Here is a 21,610-nt window from a genome sequence, read left to right as displayed (position 1 = left end):
CCTCAGTGGGTAATTCCTCACTCTTCCAGTATTGAGCAAGCACAATCTTCACCGCTGTGATTAAATGTAGGATCAAATACATTTCTTGTTTGCTAATATTTTCCAGTATAATGCCTAACAAGAAAATTTCAGGTTTAAAAGCTAAGGGTTTTTGTAGCATTTCCTCAAGCCATTTATGTATTTTAATCCAATACTTTTTCACACATTCACAGGTCCACCACATATGGTAAAAAGTACCCACATCATGTTTACACTTCCAACATCCGTTTGACATATTTGGAAACATCTTAGCTAATTGACTTGGAGACAAATACCATCTATAAAACCTTTTATATAAATTTTCTTTATATGAAGCTGCTAAAGTTACCTTAATGTTTCTTTCCCATAGCTTTTGCCACTTTTCTAATTCAATATTATATCCAAAATTTTGTGCCCATGTTATCATAGTTTCCTTAACCTGTTCCCCTTCCATCTTCCTGTCAAGTAAGAACTCATAAATTCTTTTGAGCATCTTCTCATCTGTTTTTAGCATCACTTGATCAAAGGCTTTTGGGTCTTTATAAAAACCCCATATTTTACAATCTTTAGCATATCTTGATTGCATCTGCACCTTATACCACCAAGAGATGTTGAGTCCCTGTTCTTGTATTTCTTGATCTAGTTTCAGACCTCCATCCTTGTCCAAAATATCATCATATCTTATGATCCTTTCAAAGTTCAATACATTTGGATACACAAAGGCTTCCATTGGTGAAAGCCATCTTGGTAATTTATTATACAATTTTGACTTTAACTTTTCCCACACTGACATTAATGATCTTCTAATAAAGTGGCTTTACAAAGTCCCATGAGACTTAACCTTCTCGTACCACATATAAGCCTGCCAACCCATTTGCAAATCATGACCTTCAAGATACAAAATTCTCTTATTTCGCAAAGTTATCCATTCTTTTAGCCAAGTTAAAATAGACGCTTGATAATACAACATCCAATCAGGAAGACCAAAAACCCCGTTCTTTTTGGTTTCTTGAAGCATTTTTAATTTAATCCTTGATTTCTTTTTTCTCCAAATAAATCTCGAAATTTGAAGATTTAAATCCTCAAAAAATTTATTATCAATTTTTACAGGAATCATTTGGAACAAAAACAAAAGTTTTGATAGTATATTCACTTTAACAAGTGCTGTTCTTCCCATCAAAGGCAAGTGTAAATTGGCCCATTTTTCCAGGTCACCTTTAATACCCTTCAATAATTTATCATAATTGTCTTCTTTCAAAGTTGTGCATTTAGCTGTAAGATTGATTCCCAAGTATTTAACCTTTTTAACAATCTGCAAATCCACTTGTTCTTGGAGTCTTTTTTTCTGATCTTGCATAAGATTTTTAACTAAAAGTTTTTTCTGTATTTATTTTCATCCCCATAACCTCACCATATTCTTCAATCCGTTGTACAAGTTTAGGGATTGTTACAAAAGGTTCCTCTGTTATGAAGACCAAATCATCTGCAAATGATTGCAATTTATAATTTTCGTCTCTAATTTTAGTACCCTTAATGTTCTCGTCATCCCTAACAATTCTATTCAAAACCTCTAAAGTCAGAATGAACAATAGGGGTGACAATGGGCATCCTTGCCTTGTACCCTTTTGTATCTCTATAGCCCTTGTAAATTCTCCATTAATTAAAATCCTGGCCAATTGTCTTTGATAGATACTTGATATCGCATTCATGAATTTTCTCCCAAACTCCATTTGAGCCATCTGTTGCTGCATGAATTGCCAATTAACATTATCAAAGGCTTTCTGGGCATCCAAAAACAGCAGAGCCATTGATTTTTCCTTGTGTGTCTCATAGTATTCTAGGATATCCAAGATAGTCCTCAGATTGTTCTTCATTTGTCTTTTAGGCAGGAAACCATTTTGGTCTGGGTGAATAAAGTATATTAAAAACTTCTTCAACATTTCTGCCAGTATAGAGGCAAACATTTTATAATCCACATTTAGTAATGATATAGGTCTATAATTTTGAATCTGTGTTAAGTCCATATCTGCTTTCGGTATTAATGTGATATTTGCCTCTGTCCAAGCATTTGGTATTTTAGCATTTAACAGTGCTACATTACATATATCTTTTAAAAATATAGCAAAAACTCCCTCAAAGGATTTATAAAATTCAGCTGGTAGCCCATCTGGACCAGTGGTGTTATCGTTCTTTTGTCGCATAATTGCTTCTGTTATTTCCATAGTTGTTACTTCTTGATTCAATAATTTTTGATACTTTCTGGTAGTTTTGGTAAGTCTCCCTTTCGAATGTATTCTTTTGCCTTCTCGATCAGAATATCCTCCTTCCGGTATGATCTTGCGAACAAGTCTTCAGCTATTTTCTTGATTTACACTGGAAGGAAATTTTGAAAGCCAAAACCACTGAGCTGTAGTTTGGGGAAGATTGAGAAGGAAGCTCACGCGTTTAACTTCAAGGCTACTAAAGTTCTGGACAACCTGCTAAAGTTAATCATTTGATTTATGCATTCCTTTTGCCAAATATTTAGCAAGTTACCATGCAAAATTAATCTTTCATCTTATTTTCTTTCCTTAGAAGGAATATTTTTTACATATTTATGATACTGGCAAAGGAACATTAAGCAAGACTGGTTACAGCTTTCTCTTTGGAGATCCAATGTAAAAAATCACAAGCTCAGAAATATACCTGTGCTGTAAAAAATATAAAAGGCGTGGTCATTAATTACACTCAATTTTCTCTATGGCACTAAACTTAAATGACTTCTTCCACTCTCCTCATTGCATTGGAAATAGATTTTTTGACCTGTCCCTGATAATTCTTCAGTAAGAAAATTCAATGACTCAAGAGATCTGGTCTTGGTGACCTTCATACAATTAATCATGGCAAGAATTAGAGCGGGGGGGGGGACCTGTATTTTATTCTTGAGAATAAAGTTTGATCATGGCAAAATGACAATCAGTCCCAAGTACATGGTACAAATAACAGCGCCCCAAAAGTCCCTAAAGTAGGTGAGCCCATGGAAGGCCACATAGCTAAAGAAATGCAGCCATGTTAACATTTCCCGTCCAGGAGAGAGCAGGTGACAAAGGAGTAATGAACTCTGTATGAACAGCTGTCACAAGTCAGCAGAATTTCGATAGGAGGGACATGGGGAAACCCATGGCTCCTGAGACTGGTTTAAGTCTCAATAAAAGTTGCAAAATACATTAGGGATTACAGTAGGTGCAGAAACTTGAGGTGGGTGTGAATGGTTGGGAGATTATTAGCAGACACATGGGAAGGGAAGTCCTTGGACGAATAAAGGGTTCTTCTGTAAACTGACAAAAAGAAACTATCAACGGTATGTGAATGTATACACTTTGTGTCCGGACATCATGCTTATGACATGGGGTATATAATGTATGTTTTCTGTACTCCTGATGAGACTCTGATCTGGGGAAAGCTTAATTCCCCCTCTGTATCCATTTATCCTAAAGTGCACTAGAATAAAACTGTTTTTGACTCTAAGTCTCGTCTCAGGCTCCTTTTGGCTCAGGGTCTGGGGTCCACCTGGGTTTGTCCTAGCTGTTAACTGACTGGGTTTGGGAACAGGTTTAGTTTAAATGTGGGCTCTCTGCTTGAGTGAGGCTGTAGGAACAGTAAATTCCTGCTGAAATTCCCCCCTGGAATTTATCTCCGAACTGTGAAGAAATGTAATAAACAATTATTGCTTTGTAAATACTGACAATATATAAGACATCTGTATAAACTTTCTTGGGTTGTTACTGTCAAAAGACTGTGAAGTAACTGAATAGTAATTCAAATGATAGCAATCTGAATTGGGAGAGAAAACTGTTTTGAACCTGGGGGTGGGACTGGGTTGGGTAAATTCAATTTTGATTGGCTGGAAATTCTAGCTAGGTAGCAAAGAACAGTTCGGAAATGACAGTTGACAGGTGGGCAAGAACAGGAGACGATCTGGTTGGTGTGACATATTATAGAAGGACCAGGAGAAAGTTAAGGAGAAAGTGAATAGCCAAGACCTGAATATTAATCTTTTCTTTCAGTGTGGGAAAACCATACATGGCTGAAGACATTCCAGATAGGGAGCAAGTAGCTCTCTTATGCCAAGAGGCAGCCCAAAGATCTTGCCAACAAAGGTTATAAAAGCAGGCATTAAAACCCAGATAAATGATCCAAGTAGCCAGAAGTATGAAAGGAACTTTGGGAGTGAAACATGCTTGTGTCCAAAAGCTGTACCTGTTTGTGAGTGTATTTTGCTGGGGTGGAGGTTTAGGAAAAGTCAGGTGATAGGAAAGTTAGTAATTTACAAGTCTCTTTTAGCAACCGTGTCTCTTGAGGCCTTAAGAAGTGTCAGCAAGTTATTTTTTGAGATACTCAAAGTAAATATTTATTTTACTTCAATGGCACCCAATAGCTAAAGCTCTCTGGGCAGTGAATGACAGTTAAGAAAAATGAAAAATCATAATAATACATTATAAACGAAAATTAAAAATTCTAACATTACGCAAAAAATTAAACTGCATTTTAACAGCTAAAACCAGTCAACACAGCTAAGGGAACTTAAAACAGAAAACAAAACCTCAGCCACATGTGCTGTTTAGAGTTGATAAAGCCTCAGCCATGATGGTAGTCTTAATCTGACACTTAAAATACAGTAAACTTGGTGCCAAGCAGACCTCCAAGAAGAAATAATTCCATAATTAGGGAGCTACTTGGAGGCAGCCTGTGAATGAAGGTCTCAGATGTTGAGTGCAATGGACCCCTTCAAGAACAGATTGGGCAGCCTTTACTGGGTCAAAGGAACCTCTCGCCAGCCACATGTTTTGTCTGGATTATATTTCGGTTTGCTAGTCCTTATGCAGTCCATTGTTATAGCCAGACACTGGTTCAGCACACCCCCAGCTTCACTTCTTGAAGATGAAAAGTTAAAATAGATCTGCAACTCATCAACATGTTATTTATTTATTTATTTATTTAAAAATATGAATATGCCATCCTATTTGCAAAAAAAGCCTCAGAACGGCTCACAATGCAAAACATAACATAAACAACATAAATAACATAAATAAAATTCCCGACCCACACTGGCTGCAATTAAAAACATAGCAAAGACAATATTAAAACTTATTAAAATACCACTGGAATAAAAAGGTCTTAACCTGGCACCAAAAAACAGATAACAACTGCACCAGGCGGACCTCTCTGGGGAGCACATTCCATAGATGGGGTGCCACCGCACAGAAAGCCCTCCTCCAGGTACTTTGCCTCCTAATATCTTTCACGGAGCGTTCCCGGAGGAAAGCCTCTGCTGCCAATCTCAAGGGGCAGGAGGGCAAATATGGAAGAAGGCGTTCCTTCAGGTATCCAGGTCCCAAGTTGTTAAGGGCTTTATAGGTAATAACCAGCACCTTGAATTGAGCCTGGACTTTGATGGGAAGCCAGTGAAGCTGGTAGAGGACTGGGGTTATGTGAGAATAAAGCCCAGTCCCCGTCAGCAACCTGGCTGTTCTGTTTTCCACCATCTGAAGTATCCAGACTGTCTTCAGGGGCAGCCCCACATAGAGCGCGTTACAGAAATCCAACCAGGGAGTAACCAATGCATGTGTCACTGTCGCTAGGCAATCATCCTCCAGGTAGGGACGCAGCTGATGGATTAGCCAAAGCTGAAGGAAAGCGCTCCTCACATACTAATGGCAGTGCACTCCCAAATCCTGGATGACCATTCAGTGGTTTCATGTAGATGTTAAATGGCATGGCAGCCAGGACTGACCCCCAAGGAGCCCCACACTGGAAATTCTAAGGGGTCAATCTTTGCCCCCACCCCAAGTACTTCCTTCTAGAACTGACTCTCCAAGTAGGAATGAAACCACTGAAATCCCATAATCCCTACTCCCAGCTCAGACAATTGTCCCAGAAGGATGCCATGGCTGAAAGTATTAAAAACTACTGAAATTGTCCTTGGATAGAAGACTGGATAGAGACAGTGAGATCCTTCTTTGGCACCCTCACTGCCCCTAAACATACCAGACTGTAGGCACATACCAGGACTCCAGTGAAGGTTCTTTTCCCAGCCACACTTAAAACCATCTCCTGTATTGGTTCATTGCTCTCAGTTTCAAAGTATACCACAGAGCCATATGGACTATAATCTGTGATTGTGCCTGGTTAATCATATGTGATTGGTTACATGAATGGAGTAGATGAGATTCCAAGGGGGACCTCCCCACCACAAAAATCAGGAATTATCTTCTGGGAGGTGGGCCCCTTGTAGTATAGGTTTCCTTCACCAGGTGAGTGTTCTAGGAATTCATCTGTGTTGGTGTACCCAGCTGGGTTGTTGTGAGAGGCTGTGTTCAGCTTCAATGAGGTTTTTTTTGGAGACTCTTTCCATGCATTTGCCTATTTTGTGATGGCTGATTTACATGAACAATGTGTGGTGGTGAAATTTTGTTCAGCTGACTGTTCAGCAGGTTTTTGACCAAAAACACATCCTCCTATTGACCTGATCTTGCCCTGTGCAACTTTGTTTGTTTGTTTGTTTCCCTGGATCATAAAAGTCCTCAAAGGGAAATGGTGAAACAAAAGTGGAAGAGGTGAAACAAAAAATGGCAGAAGCACTTAAAATGTATCAAAAGTGATGAGTTCAAAGTCTGTTTTGAGCAGTGGGAAAAAAAATCTTGATAATGTGTATTGCATCAAATGGAGAGTACTTTGAAGGTGACTGAAGCTTGAACATGAAAAAATGAATGCATGATTATTTATAAATAAATTCCTGGGTTTTTGCTCCCCCCCCCCCACAATATGCTTGAGTTCTGAGTGGGTACTGAGAGTGTGTGGGAAGTTTTAGTGTAGTAATGATGTGCCTAGAAAACTGACCCAGGGAACCATAGAGATACCTTTGACTGGGGCAGAAAGATATGAGAGGAGGAAGAGGTCTGGAGGACACCGAAGCAGAATGGGTGACACATATTTATACAGTGTTCCCCTTCTACCACCATCCTCAGGCTCTCATATACCTCCATAGCAACCTGGATGTTGCTAGCGCAGCTCCAGCTGAGGTGTCTGACACCACCACCTGCCCAGTTTTGTGGGATCAGTTTCAGTTGCTGCTGCTGCTGCCTGGCAAGGGGGACAAGCTGCTTGGAGCAATTCAACCAAACATGTACCCTCGCAATCCTTGTTAATAAAAGCTAGCCAAGGTAGTTGCATTATGTGACTCCAAAGAATGGTAATGCATATTTGCATAAAGGGTATTTCCTGCTGTCTGGGTGGGTGGGAGGGCAACAATGGGACCAATTCTGCAGAAATCCACTCTGGACTCCCTGCTATTTGATAACTACCGGCCACTCACAAATGCCCCCATTTTAGGGAGGTACTTGAAAGGGTCATGGCAAAATAACTGCCAGCACTCTTGGAGGATACTGATCATCTAGACCAATTTCACTCTGAGTCTTACATGGTTGTGGGACCAAGTCAATCTTCCTAGAAGAGGGACAAGGAGAATGCAACAATCATTACAGTCTTATCTGCAGGACTGATTTCAGGGAGTAACACAGAGTGCCCATGCTTTGGCCCCTTGGCAATTGAGCTATGGGGTGCCACAGGGTACCATCTTCTCCCCAGTGCTATTCAACATCTATATGAAGCTCCTGGGAGTGGTCATAAGGGGGTTTACTATGCTGAGGATACACAGCTCTCTCTATCTGTGACATCTGAATCAGGTGATACTATGTAAGCCTAGGCTCAGTGATTGTTTAGATGACAGCTAACAAGCCAAGGCTGAATATTGACAAGATGGAAGTTCCATGGGTATCTCCTAATTCAGTGGGATAGGCTGATTGCCTATTCTGGATGGGGTCACACTCCCTTTGATCCGATTTGTAGTCTGGGGTTACTCCATCACTGTCATTGGAAGACCAGGGGGCCATGGAGCATGTTTTACCAGCTGCATCTGGTTCTCCTGCTACAGCCTCTCTTGGATAGGAATAGCTTGGCCACAATAGTACAGGCACTAACTAGTATGAATTACTGCACAGTATGTGGAGCTGCCCTTAGGGCTGGTCCAGAAGTTGGAGCTTGTGCAGAATACAGCAACTTTGCTTGTTTTCAGGAGCACTACTCATTTACTGAGGGAATCATATTTGCTGCCTCTTCTCTGCCAGACCAGGTTTAAGGTATTGGTACTAGAATATAAAGCTCCAAACAACTTGCGACCAGGATGCTTGTGAGAGTGCCTTCTCCCTTACCAACCTGCCTGGTCACCGAAGTTAACAGATGGCACACATGGACCTAAGACCTGACTGGAATCTAGCTGGTGAAGAGCCTTCAGTGTGGTCATTCCCTTTTTATGGAATACACAGACTAGGCTGGTCAGGTAGGAACCAACCCTGCATTATTGCTAGCGCCTCCTGAAAACATCTTTATTTCAAAATGCTTTCCTAGATAGACCATTCATTCTTTCATTAGCACTGTTTTTAAAAAGAAGCATTGTAATAGGACATTCAATACTTCTTTACATTTTATCATTCACCACTCAGGAATCGATTTAGAAGTGGAGTAGCATATAAACATTGCAAATAGGTAAAAAATAAATAACAGAGTGGGTACAATGTAAATGTTATATCCCAAAGGACGCCTCGTCAGTCCTTGGCAAACAGACCACAAGACCAGAGTGGAGAGGAGGAGAAGCTCCTTTATTTTACCTGCGCAGGGACCAACACTTTAGTAAAGTGCGGTGCCTATGTATGGTATTACAAGCCTTTTTATAGCATTTCTTTATCTCTGGAAAAGTACTGATGTATGTCTTCGGCACGTCTCTTGCCACCGTTTCTGCTGACCGCTCCTAATCGTCGCTGGTATCCGGGTCTTGCAGGCCTCTTAGACATGTTATCTTCCCTGCCTGACCTTGCGCTCGTGCTTCTTGTGCATAGCCATCCCCACCTTGTTCCTGTTTTATTTTGTTTCGCATGGTCATGCTTACATGACTCTGAGAGGGTCGGGGTATACCCTGTACCTTTCAGATCAAGTAGTTAGCAAGTAGGTGTGCCGTGCGCAAGGGTGGGCTAGGTTCAATAAGCGATAAGCGGGTATTCTGTGCTGCTAGCTAGCCCAGTTCAGTAATGTGTGCAAGTTCTCCCAGAACTTTTTTCTGTCCATTGGGGGGATCCAGACTTAGACATGTGCCAAAGGGCTGGTGAAAGGGGCAGTACTTTTAGCAAGTGGGGGCAGTACATTTCCTTGCCCCTTTGAGAACCTCTCCTGAAGCCTGGAAAAGCCACACAGAGGATTGGGGAATGCTGCTGAATGAGGTGAGTTGCAGGGTGGAGGGAGGGAGAATCCACAAAATCTGGAAGACGTATCATCCATAAATGGAACTATTCACCCTTATTTTCTTGGATTTACAATGTTAAGAATTTTGAGGAGCCAAGCTCCACAGAACAAAGGTTACATTTTCTTCTGGAGTATGTCAGGTTTTGTTCAAAATCAAACTAATATAAATAACGTAACATTAGAAAACTGAAACAATAAAGTACTTACTTTTTAATTTGGAAAAAAAATCCATGTTCAGATGCAATGTAATTTAGGGCTCCTAATAATCTGAAGATATATTCTATATTCCACCCGTTCCTTTCTTAGCAGGCAGCTCTAGTTCCTCTCTGATATGGATTGCAGAGTCTGCAGTTCCACAGACGCTGCAAACATGATCATGAGCCTCAATGGATCCCAAATTCCACATACACTTTTGTTAGAGCTCTGTAATCTTTATTTAACCCCAACAGCATGCATATAAAACCCCTAAAGCTCGGCATGCAAAATGTTTTATAGCAGACTTCCCAGAGTTTACAAAAGGGTAGGCTTCCTGCTTCTGTATGGAGCCAAGCACTAATTCCCCTCCAGTGGGAGGGGCTTTCAGAAAGTCAGCTTGTCCAACCTGTGGCTTTTCCCTCTTTCACTGTTTAGCTCAGCCAGCAGCTGAACGCTGATATGTTCTGCTTCCTGCCCCACAGTAGCATGCATCGTAAGGTAAGATCTATGCACTATGTAATGCTATAAAGGCACGGGGTAGCCATCTGGCCTGAAGATATAGAGCAGGAAGAAGGCTTGGAGGGCTCTTGTATTAAAATAGCTTCTGACTCAGAAATAAATCCCACTGTATTCAGTGGCATTCAATCATAATTAAAGATTCACTGGATTACAGCCTGAGAGCATTTCTAAGCCCTTTTGATGCTGATTGGATATGGTCGAACATACTTACTGCAGGACAGAAATAGGAAGAGAGAAAAAACTTTTAATAGAATGTACAAGGTAAAAGACAGTGAACTGGTAATTTATATTGGTGGATCTGCATGACAAGGGTTTATTCCCATACAGCTTCCTGTGCTGAGTAATGTCAATGTGGTTTTAACTTCAAAGAGCTGCAACATGGTTGCTTATGCTTTTAAAAGCTATTGACCCATTGCTCAGGCTACTATAACCAGTAGCCAGAGTCACCAGCAGGAGATGGCAGAAATTCCTCGCCCAGATATGCACTGTATTAATAACTGTGGTCTAGAAATCACTTTCCATTATTTAATAGGTACTGAAAAGGTGGACAATATGAATGAAAGCATAACGTCATCTGAAATAATAACACAGTTATACTGCTTTCAACTGTGGAGCTGTTTAACATATTTGTTTAAGTATTGCTTTGATCAAATTTTTGTGTATTGGAGATTGTTTGCTGCCTTGACTGTCATTTTCATGAAGGAAGACTGGGTAAAAATGAAATGAAATCATTTAATAAAAATAACAAACAACTTCCTGAAAAAATGATTTAATTCTACTTATTATATCTAAAATGACAAAGCTGAGGCTGTCATACTTGGGCACATCATGAGAAGGCAAAACTTCCCGGAGAAGACAGCCACACTGCGGAAAATCAAAGGCAGAATAAGAAATACAGTGGTACCTTAGCTCATGAACTTAATCCGTTCCAGGACTCTGGTCATGACCCAAGTTAAATTTCCCCATAAGGTTCATTGTAAATAAGGTTAATCTGTTCTGTAACTGATTTTTTAAGCAGAAAAATGTGAAGCAAAGTGACAAAGAACAACAAAGATCTCAGCCGTCTCCCCCCCCCCCCAGCACAAGCCCGATTGCGCCCGTCATCCCTGCATGCGCCCGTCATCCTGCTGGGGGGGAGACAGCATGATTGCGGGCGGGCTGGGAGAAGGAGAGACGGGCGTGAATGGGGCGCGCTGCGGGAGGGAGAGACAGGTGTGAACGGGGCACTCTGGGGGGGAGAGAGATGGGCGCGAACATGGGTGCTCTGGGGGGGAGAGACAAGCGTGAATGCGGGCGCACTGGGGGGGAGACAGGTGTGATCATGCTGGGGGGAGAGATGGCCAAGATCATGGTTGCGTTCCTGCAGGAAAGACGGGCGCCATCTTGGCCATCTCCCCCCTGCCCCCAGCATGATCGTGGCCATCTCCCACTCAGGGGGGTGGGGAGACAGCCGCGATCATGGTCACCACCCAATGCGGAGTTCGCGTCCTGAATTAAATTTTTCATAAAGTTTTTGTTCACGACCCAATTTGGTCATGAACTGAAGCATTCATGAGCCAAGATACCACTGTATATCCAATTATGAGATGGACTGACTCCATAAGGGAGGCCACCATCTGGAATTGACAAGAGCTGTTGAAATCAAGGTTTGGAAGCATACAGGCAGCTAGAGCAAGGGACCCAGAAGTAGGGGTATCTGTTTGGACCTTCTTGTCCCAGTTATCAGTTTGGCTGCTGCAGCTTTTGAGCCCCATGGAGAGTGCATCACAGTTATCCTTTTTTGGTCAGCCTCATCAGTACTAAAATGGGTGGTCTAATGGTCTGACTAGGCTGCTACCCAAGTACTTAAGGTCACTGCTATAGGGAGGAAGTTTTAAACTGTCATAGCACTATTGAGTACTATTGTTGGGTGGAGAGAGACAGGGTCCCAGCCCCATGGCTCTGCTGGCAAGTGGCACAGTGAGAAGATTCATCCTCATGTGTCCCACTTCCAGCAGAACCAGGAAGCAGAATGTGCAAGCAAGAGTGCCCTGCTTGTCCAGTGTAGTGGCGGCGCTGGTGAGGGAGCTTGGAGGGCCAGGGCCGCTGCACTCCAGATACGTACCACCTCTACCTTTTCGGAATGAGCAGAAAGAAGCCTGAGCAGAGCTGTTGTGTGCTTCCCACAAATGTGTCCTCCTTCCCTGTGGACAGGGGGGGAATAAAGCACTGTTTGGTTACAGTTTGCTTGATTCCAGGCTTGTCATTAAGCAGAAACCAGGAATCAATGTTTAAAATAAACTCTAGCTTGACTAATAGAGTAGAGTTGATTTTAGCCTATAGTTTAGCCAGGAATTGGATATAAACCTTTAAAAACAGTTCCTGGCCTATTTCTCCTCCTGACTGTGCACAAGGCACAACGGGAGTGTTCCAGTCTGGTGCTTAATAGAAACTCCTTTCTGCTAACTTTTGCTGATCATGTTGGCTGCTCTTAGTATCCTGAGGATACTTCCATTTTTGGCAGATCAAGGAACCTATGAAATTTGCCCAAAATGGGAATCAGTTTGATTAACAGCTGGATCTTACAGTCTCAATAGTAGGTGATCAACTATTGTCTATGTTTTTCTTGAACCTGGCAATCCTAGGAGCAGATACAAGTGAAACCTCAAACATCTAGCATCTGCTAGAGCCCAGTCTGAAGGTCTACAAAGCCTTCTTCCCAGAGGGAACCTTATGATTCTGACCATGGTGCAGATATCATGACTTCACATCAAATCCCCAGCCATTGCCACCCATTCTGCTTTTACTAACATCTTCCCTGGTAAAGAGAGCTGGATATCTCAAAAATGTGCATGTTTTTGTGAACTTCGAGTTATCTTGATAAAGTGATTGCACCAGTATGAATTCTGAAGTTCTCTTTATGTCATTACAAGTTGCCATTGACCTTCAAGGCAGAGTCTGCTCATTTGTCATTTTATTTTTCTTTTGAGTTCTCCCATTGTTCCTTGCCGTTCTCATCACAGATGTTTCCCCTGTTAATGCTTCACCTAAAACCTCTGCCTTCATCTAATTTTCTTCCCAGAAAAAAAAACCCTGTTTCTCAACAATTGTCTCATTTCCCTCTCATAATACACAGTTTGTTCCTTAAACATTCTCAACTGTACAGTTGTCAAGATTATTGCAGTGGGAATGTACTACAAATTAGTAGTACTCTGAACCTGCCAAGCGATTTCAAGTGCTGTGAACCTGCCAAGTGGCCTTAGGAAAGGAACTATTGCCCAGTCTCAGTCCCCCAGCCCCAGAGAGCCACAATGCTTTTCTCTGTGCAGAGAAAGGGGCTTGCCTAGCAGCTCCTCCAATTGCACTGGTCTACCAGGAGAAAGCCTCAGAAATGAAAGTAGCTAAATTTTACCAGAGTCGGGTCACTAATAAAGGAAAATTAAGTCCTGAGTATTAATTGGCTCCAGTTTCCAAGATACAACTTCAGGTCAAAGTTGCATCAAAAATATTCAAAATTAAGAGGGGGACGTGTGATTATTCTCTGTAACTTTTCTGCAAAATGTGATATAGCAATGAGAATGGTGCCACACCAATCATTATAAATTTAACTTTTTATTGGTACCAACAACATAACTTTCCATTCATTCATTGGTTTTTCATGTAACATTTTCATGCTTTCTGCACAAAAAACTGACAAGCTCTAACATCAGATTAAACGACAAGGATCCATCTTTATTTGGTATCTAAACTGTGCTTTTTGGCTTTTCTCTTGTGAACTGCACTAGGATCATCCCTAGAGAGGTTCTAGCAGTAATCAGCAAGCATGGACAGACTCCCATTTCCCTTGGTATCTTTTCTCCATGCCAATCTCTCCCCATGCTCATCACTCACTGCCCCACAGTTCAAAGGGAATGGACTTTTTCTTCTTGTTTAGCCAATGACACAGATAAGTTGTATACGTAATACAACAATAATGAGCGGCCCAACTCTTGTCCTGATGTCCTATTTTGCATCCAAAATATAGGTGGTATGCCTTTTTTAGCACTGCCTTCATACTGCACTTTTGAGATGCAAATATAACTTTGCCATAAATGTAGCAGAAGTTATCTGGGTTGTTTACATAGTTTCAAGGCAGCTTCTAAGGGAAAATATCACACAACTATTCCTTGGAAATGTCAGGCAATGACACTTCCACAAACCACCAGGTGTAACTGTATGATGCGTAAATTGGACCAAGACAAATGTACCTTGCAATAAAAGCCCTTAACAGCTTGGGACCTGGATACTTGAAGGAATGCCTGCTTCCATATTTGCCCTCCCGCCTCTTGAGATCAGCAGCAGAGGCCCTCCTCCGGGAGCCCTCCATGAAAAACATCAGGAGGCAAAGTACCCGGAGGAGGGCTTTCTCTGCGGTGGCGCCCCATCTATGGAATGCGCTCCCCAGAGAGGTCCGCCTGGCGCCGTCGTTATTTATTTTTTGGCGCCAGGCTAAGACCTTTTTATTTAAACAATTTTTTAACAATGTTTAATATTATCTATATATTTTAATTTCCATCCAGAATGAATCGGGGTTTTTAATTGGTGCAATTTATATTTTTTGTATTTGTATTGGGCACTATGTTGTCTATTTATGTTTATTTATGTAAGCCATCCCGAGGCGTTAAGCGATGGGACAGCATATAAAAACTCCAAATAAATAAATCAAACAATAAATTACAGTTAGGTAATAATCTTTAGTCTCAAAGTGAAGATATATTTATACACTTCCATGTGGTACCGTTTTCATTGTTCTACCGTACTTTGTTGAGAGGTTACGAGGCATCATGATCATCAGATACTTCCCTCCCTTGTAGGCAAATATACTCGCTTGTGTATAAATCTTTATTGTGAAATATTTTGAAAATTTTAGCCAACCAGCACCTTTATTACCTGTTTTATAATTCATCTAATCAAATATGTAAGAATTAGCACATTTTATCTCTGAGGTCGATACTTTTCCAAAATGTGTAGACCAGTGTTGGTGGCTGTTACGAATCACCCATACTCTGATGGGCACAGCACATTTGGCTAGCATTTGGAGGAGTAGCTCCTTTAAGCACAGGCCAAGTTATGCATGTTCTATTGCAGTAGTTTTCAACCTTTCCACAGCTGGAGACTAGTGAAAACAGGAAAACCACCTTGGAGACTACTGAGGCAGAAACGAAAAGCACCATACACGTAATAAAATATTCCATGTATTAGTTTATTAGTTTCCAAACACAATACCAAAAAAAAAAAAAAAAAATCCCCAAAACAACTAGAAACTGAGCAGCAAAAAAAATCCAAAAAAAGAACAAAATACTGAAATCAGTGCAGCATTGCTCCCAGCCAGCTCCCACTGAGCTGTCTCTCCCCTCCCTGCAGTTGAAAACGGCTGTTCTATTGGAGTGAGAAGGGGCCATTAAAGCCATAGGGTCCAACTTTCTGCTACTTGGATGGTGGTGTGTATATGAGAAATTTATACAGGCTGAATCTGAGCCAGGGGCTTACCAGGGTTTGTCACTGGAATAGCTTTTGTCATCATTCAGGTTCAGAGTATAACATGAGAAAAAACATAACATGTGCGATGATAAATAAGCAGGCTGCTGTGATGCAGCAGTTAGCTGCAATGGAGGAGGAAATACCAGCAGACGCATAGCTCAAATTATGGGGGACAGGTGGGAGCAACCATCACCAAATCTACAAGCTCCATCCCTTGACTTCCCCCAAAGTTTGCCAAATGATGTTCCTTAAAAATACTCTGGGTGGGGGGATGGCTTTATAAAGCATTATGAGGTATGGACCTCACTAGTCCTGCAATTCATGAATGCGGGACCTGCTGTTTTCTGTACATGCTACATTAAGGGATTGAGCCTGATGCCCATGAGCCAAATGTGGCCATCCTGGGGTCCCAGTCCAGCACTCTGAGGTTTCCTAGATAGTTATGGCCCTTTCCCTGGCCTCAGCTCCTTTCCTCAAACCAGTAATTGTTTAGCAATTTCCTGAATTTTTTGCAGTCTCCTCCTTACTAACCCCTGCAAAAACCCTTCTAAAACTTAATTACTGGAACTAATGTTTTTGCTTTGACTGAAACTGAATTTGACCCTCAGACTGAAAGAGGTTCAGTAGTTCTGTATGACATGTGAAGTTGTACCTACAAATTGTAATAACCATTAATGGCCATTGACTTCTGAAACATAATCCAATTGGCTAATGCCAGGGAGGTTTCCTTTGAATCTGTTTGCTGGATGTTCTCTGGATTATTTCAACCCATTATGCATTTTGTACTCAAGGAATCCTACAAAACCAATGAGAATCACCCATTTAATCATTACATCTGCATGTATATCACTGCACAAAAGTGGGGCGTGGGGCATTGGGAGGCTAAACCAATTGTTACTTTCCAAGTTATAATATGTTAAGTGATATACAAAATAATTCAGATTTCATTTGACAACCCATAGGTATCTTTCAGCTTTCACATCTTGCTGCAGAAAGGTTTCTCCATGTGAAATGCACACAAGATGTGAAAGTGGTAAGTTGGGAAGGTTGAAATGGTTATTTTCTTGCTTTGAAGAACTCCTATGCTGTCATCTTCTTTTCATTATGTACTTGGGCTATATCTAAAACCAAAAGAATGTGTCAGTGTAATAACAAACATCTATTGTAGTTCCATAACACACCTCTTCTTTCTGTTTTTAGGCAAATGGAGGTATCTGTTCACTGTGGACTTCCCACAGCTTGACTCTGTGTATCATATCTATAATGCTGTGTAGGATACAAGGTAAGTCTTTTCAGTGGTGGCATCCAATTCCTTCCCTGGGAAAGCGGACCCTTTTTTGCTGTGTTTTAGGCAACAACTAAAAGCATCTTTGTTCACCCAGGCTTTGTGTGAGTTGTGCTATGTGTATTTTTTTCAGCTTTATGATGGACTATTTAATTATCCATGAATGATTTTTTATTGTTAGGACACCTTGAGAGAAATAATGATCCAAATATAAATATTAATAATTGGTTGTGGAACAACAACTACAGTGTAATTGTACTTTAGGACTATTGAAATCCTTAAGGAAAATCAGCTACTGTGACAGACAAATTGTGGCACTGAACAGTCTCTTTTCTTGCTTGCAAATTCGGTAAAACATGCGTACAGACACATTCACACTTACTGAAAATGCTTCAGTCATAGGCCTCTCTTAAATTTTCCAGTTTTGGCCAGAATTCCATAATGAGAGGGAAGATATAATAAGTAATCTGAGAAAGACGTATCTGGATATTTGGAGATGTGCATGTCCTCTGCCTGAAAGAAACCAAAGTAATGGGTATATGGTATTCCTGCACTAAGCAGGAATCCTGCACTGGGCGGGAGGTTGGACCCCAGGGTTAAATGTTCCCTTCCAACTCTATGTATTTGCACAGTATGGAGTAAGGATCACTCAGGACTTGACAGGCGAGATGAGCAACAGTAAGGATGGCAGTCAAGGGGAGCCAGATGAAGGAACTATCTGTTGATAAAGAATCCAAGCAACATCCAAGGCTAGGCACAGGTTAGCCTCACAAAGCATGGGTAGCTTACGTAGTAGTACTTGATGTGAGTCAGGCAGAAGATGACCATCTACCAGGACCATCTATAAGAACCAATAGCTGTGAGGTCTCACCAGCCCAGTATGTAAACAATCCACACATTCACCAGCAATAAAACTAAAGTCCTTTAATGCTAATTGTCTACAAGATTTACAACTCTATAGATAAGCTCTCTAATAGCGGCCCGTGCTATACAGATGTTAACCCCCTAATGGCTTCTCTTCCCAAGCCCATGTGGGATCATTCTCCCAAGTCACGCCTTTCCTCCCTCCTACATAATAAATCTTGCCATTGTTGATATCTACGTAAAATCCTCCCGTTCTCAGTTTTTGAAAAATCCACAAGGCCTACTGTGTCTTCTGTTTCTGACTTGGGGAGATCAGCATCAGGGGGGGAAGAGGCAGTTTGCTCAGCCTCTTTCTGAATAGAACTTGCAGCTTCCTCTTTCTCATGACTCCCTGGCTCTAATAAAGGACCAGGCGTTTGCTCAACATGCTGGGAGTCAGAGGAAGACGCAGCAGCTGGCTCTGCTGTCCCTACGCTGAGTTGTGGGGTCAATTCTTGGACACTGGTCGTCAAGTGCAAGTCCTCCTCATGAATCACTGCTTCTGTTGGAGCTTCATGCACAACAATAGCAGAGGAAATAACTGGGAAGCCAAACAAATGAGGAGGTCCTGGCAGATGGTCTCAGACCAGAATGGGACCAGACAGAAGGAAGAGGAGGTGAGTGCTTTCAAATTGCATTTTCCCCTGTGCTAAGGTCACAGAGACTGTTGGGACCATATTAGCCATGGACCTGGCTGCAGGGTGTCATGCCCTCACTGGAGGAATCCTCCTCATAGCAGGAGCTAAGGCTCCCAGCGATAACGAGCACTCCAGAACAGCCTATGTCAGAAGACTAGGAGGAACCTGGGGCCCCAGGAGACATGACCACATATCCATCCACACAAAATGGCAGAGGACCCTGCTTCTGAGGTAGGGCAATTGTTTATGGAAATGGTTTTGGTTTGGGCTAGAGCTGATGCTTGCATATAATGCTTAATCAAGATCTAGCATTATGAGGGTAAGCTGTAGCCAATGCCAATATGTTTCCCTATCCTTTCTTCTGCTTTGGTTTATCCATAAGGATGAGACCAGAAGATTCTGCTTAGCTTAACCACAGTTTAGCATTATGTCCAAACTCTAAACTGTGGTTAATCTTAACTATGGGTTGGTACCCTTCTAAGTTGACTGTCTGAGTTAGGAATTAGGGATATTGCACTTCAGTGGTTCTGCTTCTACTTGGAAGGCCATTTCCAGAAGGTGGTGCTTGGGGAATAATGTTCAGCCCCATGGATTCTCCAGCATTGAGTGCCTCAGGGGTCTGTTCTTTTGCCCATGCTGTTTAGTGTTTCTATGAAACCACTCAGTGGGGTCATCTGGAGTTTTGGAGTGTGTTGCCATCAGTATGCTGATGACATGCAACCCTTTTCTTTTCATCTTCAGCAGGTGAGACTGTGGAGGTGCTAAACTGGCACCTAGCTACAACAGTGGAACAGATGAGGGCCAACAAACTGAAGCTAATCCAGACAAGACTGAGATACTGCGTGTGGGTGGTTCCCTTTCCTGTTCTAGATGGGGTTCCACTCCTCCCAAAGGAGCAGGTTCATAGGTTGGGAGTCCTCCTTAAGCTATCTTTGTCACTTGAAGCTCAGATGGCCTCAGTGGCTCAGAGAGCCTTCTAACAGCTTTGGCTGATGGTCTAGCTCTGCCCCTACCTGGACAAAAAAAGCCAGGCTTCTGAAATATATGCTCTGGTAATCTCTAGATTACTGCAATGCACTCTACATGGAACTGCCTTTGAAGATGGTTCAGAAGTTGTAGCTTACAGAATGAAGCAGAAAGCATACAGAGTGCAACAGTCAGATTAATAACTGGGACCTGCAGATCCAGTTCTAGCCAGCTTGCATTCACTGCCTGTATGCTTCCTGGCCAAATTCAATGTTCAAGTTTTAACCTACAAAGCCCTACATTGCTTAGGACTGGAATACCTGTCAGAATGCCTCTCTCAGCCACAATCTGCCAACACCCAGGAGGCTCAGAGGGTGACAACAAGGAGGAGGATCTTTTCTGTAGTGCCCCCTCCATCTTTGAAACAACCTCCCTGTTGTGGCTTGCCTGGTGCCATATTTGCCACTTTTTCAGTAGCAGGTCAGAACTGCACTCTATGTGGAGACCTTTAAAGATCTCCTTGGATATCCAGGGCCCTGAGGGTATTTTCCAGGTGATCTTTGTTTTTTACTGGGTCTTTTTACTGTATTTTTAAATTATTTTTAAATTCATTTCAGCATTGCTGTTTTTATGGTATGTATATTGTATTTTTGTTTTGTTTTATATATTGATGTAACTTTCCAGACAGCTTTGGCAATGGCTGCATAGAAATGAAATAAATCATAAAATAATAACTCTTCCTGTACTGCCATGAGCTCCTGGCTGCACTAGAGGAAGAGGTAGGAATGCGGGAGCACACAGGTTACCTTGACTAGTTCTTATAATCCTGATTATAATTTAGTAGCATTACATACAATGCAGTCCAGAAGCAAAGCAATGCAGTCCCTTATTGTCCTAAGCTTTTCCAGTTCACCAGGTGTTTATCTGTTTCATATTGCCTTGACTCAGGGTCAAGAGTGTTGTGAGCTTTGGAAAGGACTGATGATTCTCAGTTAAGAATGATGTTGTGTTGCTACAGGCTCTGTTAGAACACAAAATGACGAAGTGGAACTTGGTGGCACTGGTACCTTGAGATGTAACCGAACAGAGTATGCAAAAAGCACTTTTCAAGTTACATGGAGGAAAGAAATTAATGGAAACGCTGAAAATATGGCGACTTTCCGCGAAGATGCAGGTCCAAATATTCTTCCCACATACAAAGACAAAATCAAGTTCACAACTTTAGGAAACAAAGAAAATGCCATCACTTTTTTGAACGTTAGCATCAATGATAATGGCTGCTATCAATGCATATTTGCAACAATGACTGGAGAAGTGAGGGGACGACCCTGTCTTCTGGTTTATGGTGAGTCTGTCCATTAAAATAATCCCAGCAGAGTTTCCCTGTATTATAGACATGCGCTGTATGGTGTCTTGTAATGACCTGCTAGACTAGAGTTTAAAAAAAAGAGGTTAAAAGTTAAAAAGAAGAGGTTGCAGCTATAGACCTTCTTTTAAATATTGTGCTAGATATTTGTGTTTCATTTAAAAAAAAAGCTTTGTTGATAGCCTCAGGATGGATGAGGGCATTCAAATTTATACTTCTTATTTGACTCAGTGTAAACTTGGGCTATGGAATTCTGTGTTGGGGAAGCCTAGGTTGATTTCCTCTGCGCTCTCCTTCCACCAGCAGAAAAAAATTATTCAAGCAGGCATGTGACCTAGCTATTGGTTTGAGTGCTGTTTTATTTTGTTCTTGTTCTGTTTTTAATTTTGTTTTAATGCATGCCTTTTATTCTTATTTTAATTTCTGTTTGAATATGATTGTAAGCTACATTGAGCATCATTTTCTTGCAAGAAAAGCAGGGTATGATTTGAATAATCCGTAAGCAAGCTTGAACTGCAGTTCTGAAAATAGATAAGAACAAACAGTTCTAGATAAGAACTGAGGGCTAACTAATTTGTTTAAAAGTAACAACTCTCAACTCATTAGCTACTGGTATTACAGTTGAGAAATATGTTAAGAAGTCTCAGTATCTCCTTTGCCAGTACAGCACACAGCATAAGTCTTCGGTATGGTACACTAGAAAACAAATCACCATGCCAGTTTTGATATTAAAATGTACGTATCCCTTCTTTTAGCCAGATAAAGTCAACATTGCTGTGTTGCACACTGAGTTCTCCTACATCTATGAAGTACTGAATAACATAACAGTATTATATTAGAGATGTCAGAGAATGGGAAACTCAGAGCCAGAAGAATAAATTCAAGCAT

The 21,610-nt window shown here is 41.5% G+C and overlaps 2 protein-coding genes across 4 annotated transcripts in view; both read left to right on the top strand.

Moving 5' to 3' along the window:
• The window catches only part of LOC123029151 (OX-2 membrane glycoprotein-like), a 23,272-nt gene extending 20,593 nt beyond the window's left edge, over positions 1–2,679 (top strand). The window contains exon 6 of the mRNA XM_044441769.1: positions 2,593–2,679. Within this exon, the coding sequence (XP_044297704.1) occupies positions 2,593–2,679 (87 nt within the window). The remainder of the gene's footprint in view (positions 1–2,592) is intronic.
• Positions 1–21,610, top strand: part of CD200 (CD200 molecule) — a 45,036-nt gene that overhangs the window by 3,209 nt on the left and 20,217 nt on the right. For 2 of the 3 annotated variants that reach the window (XM_044441998.1, XM_044441996.1), the window contains exons 1-4: positions 9,210–9,329; positions 9,982–10,044; positions 16,765–16,846; positions 20,375–20,701. In XM_044441998.1, coding sequence (XP_044297933.1) covers positions 9,315–9,329; positions 9,982–10,044; positions 16,765–16,846; positions 20,375–20,701 — 487 coding nt within the window. In that variant the 5' untranslated portion in view covers positions 9,210–9,314. Of the gene's footprint in view, positions 1–9,209; positions 9,330–9,981; positions 10,045–16,764; positions 16,847–20,374; positions 20,702–21,610 lie in introns of those variants that run through there. The other variant, XM_044441997.1, reaches the window with a different exon arrangement.

Source organism: Varanus komodoensis, unplaced genomic scaffold, assembly GCF_004798865.1.
Source record: "Varanus komodoensis strain SLA01 unplaced genomic scaffold, ASM479886v1 scaffold4, whole genome shotgun sequence".
NCBI classification, from domain to species: Eukaryota; Metazoa; Chordata; class Lepidosauria; order Squamata; family Varanidae; genus Varanus; species Varanus komodoensis.
This window is presented reverse-complemented; position numbering and strand designations above follow the sequence as displayed.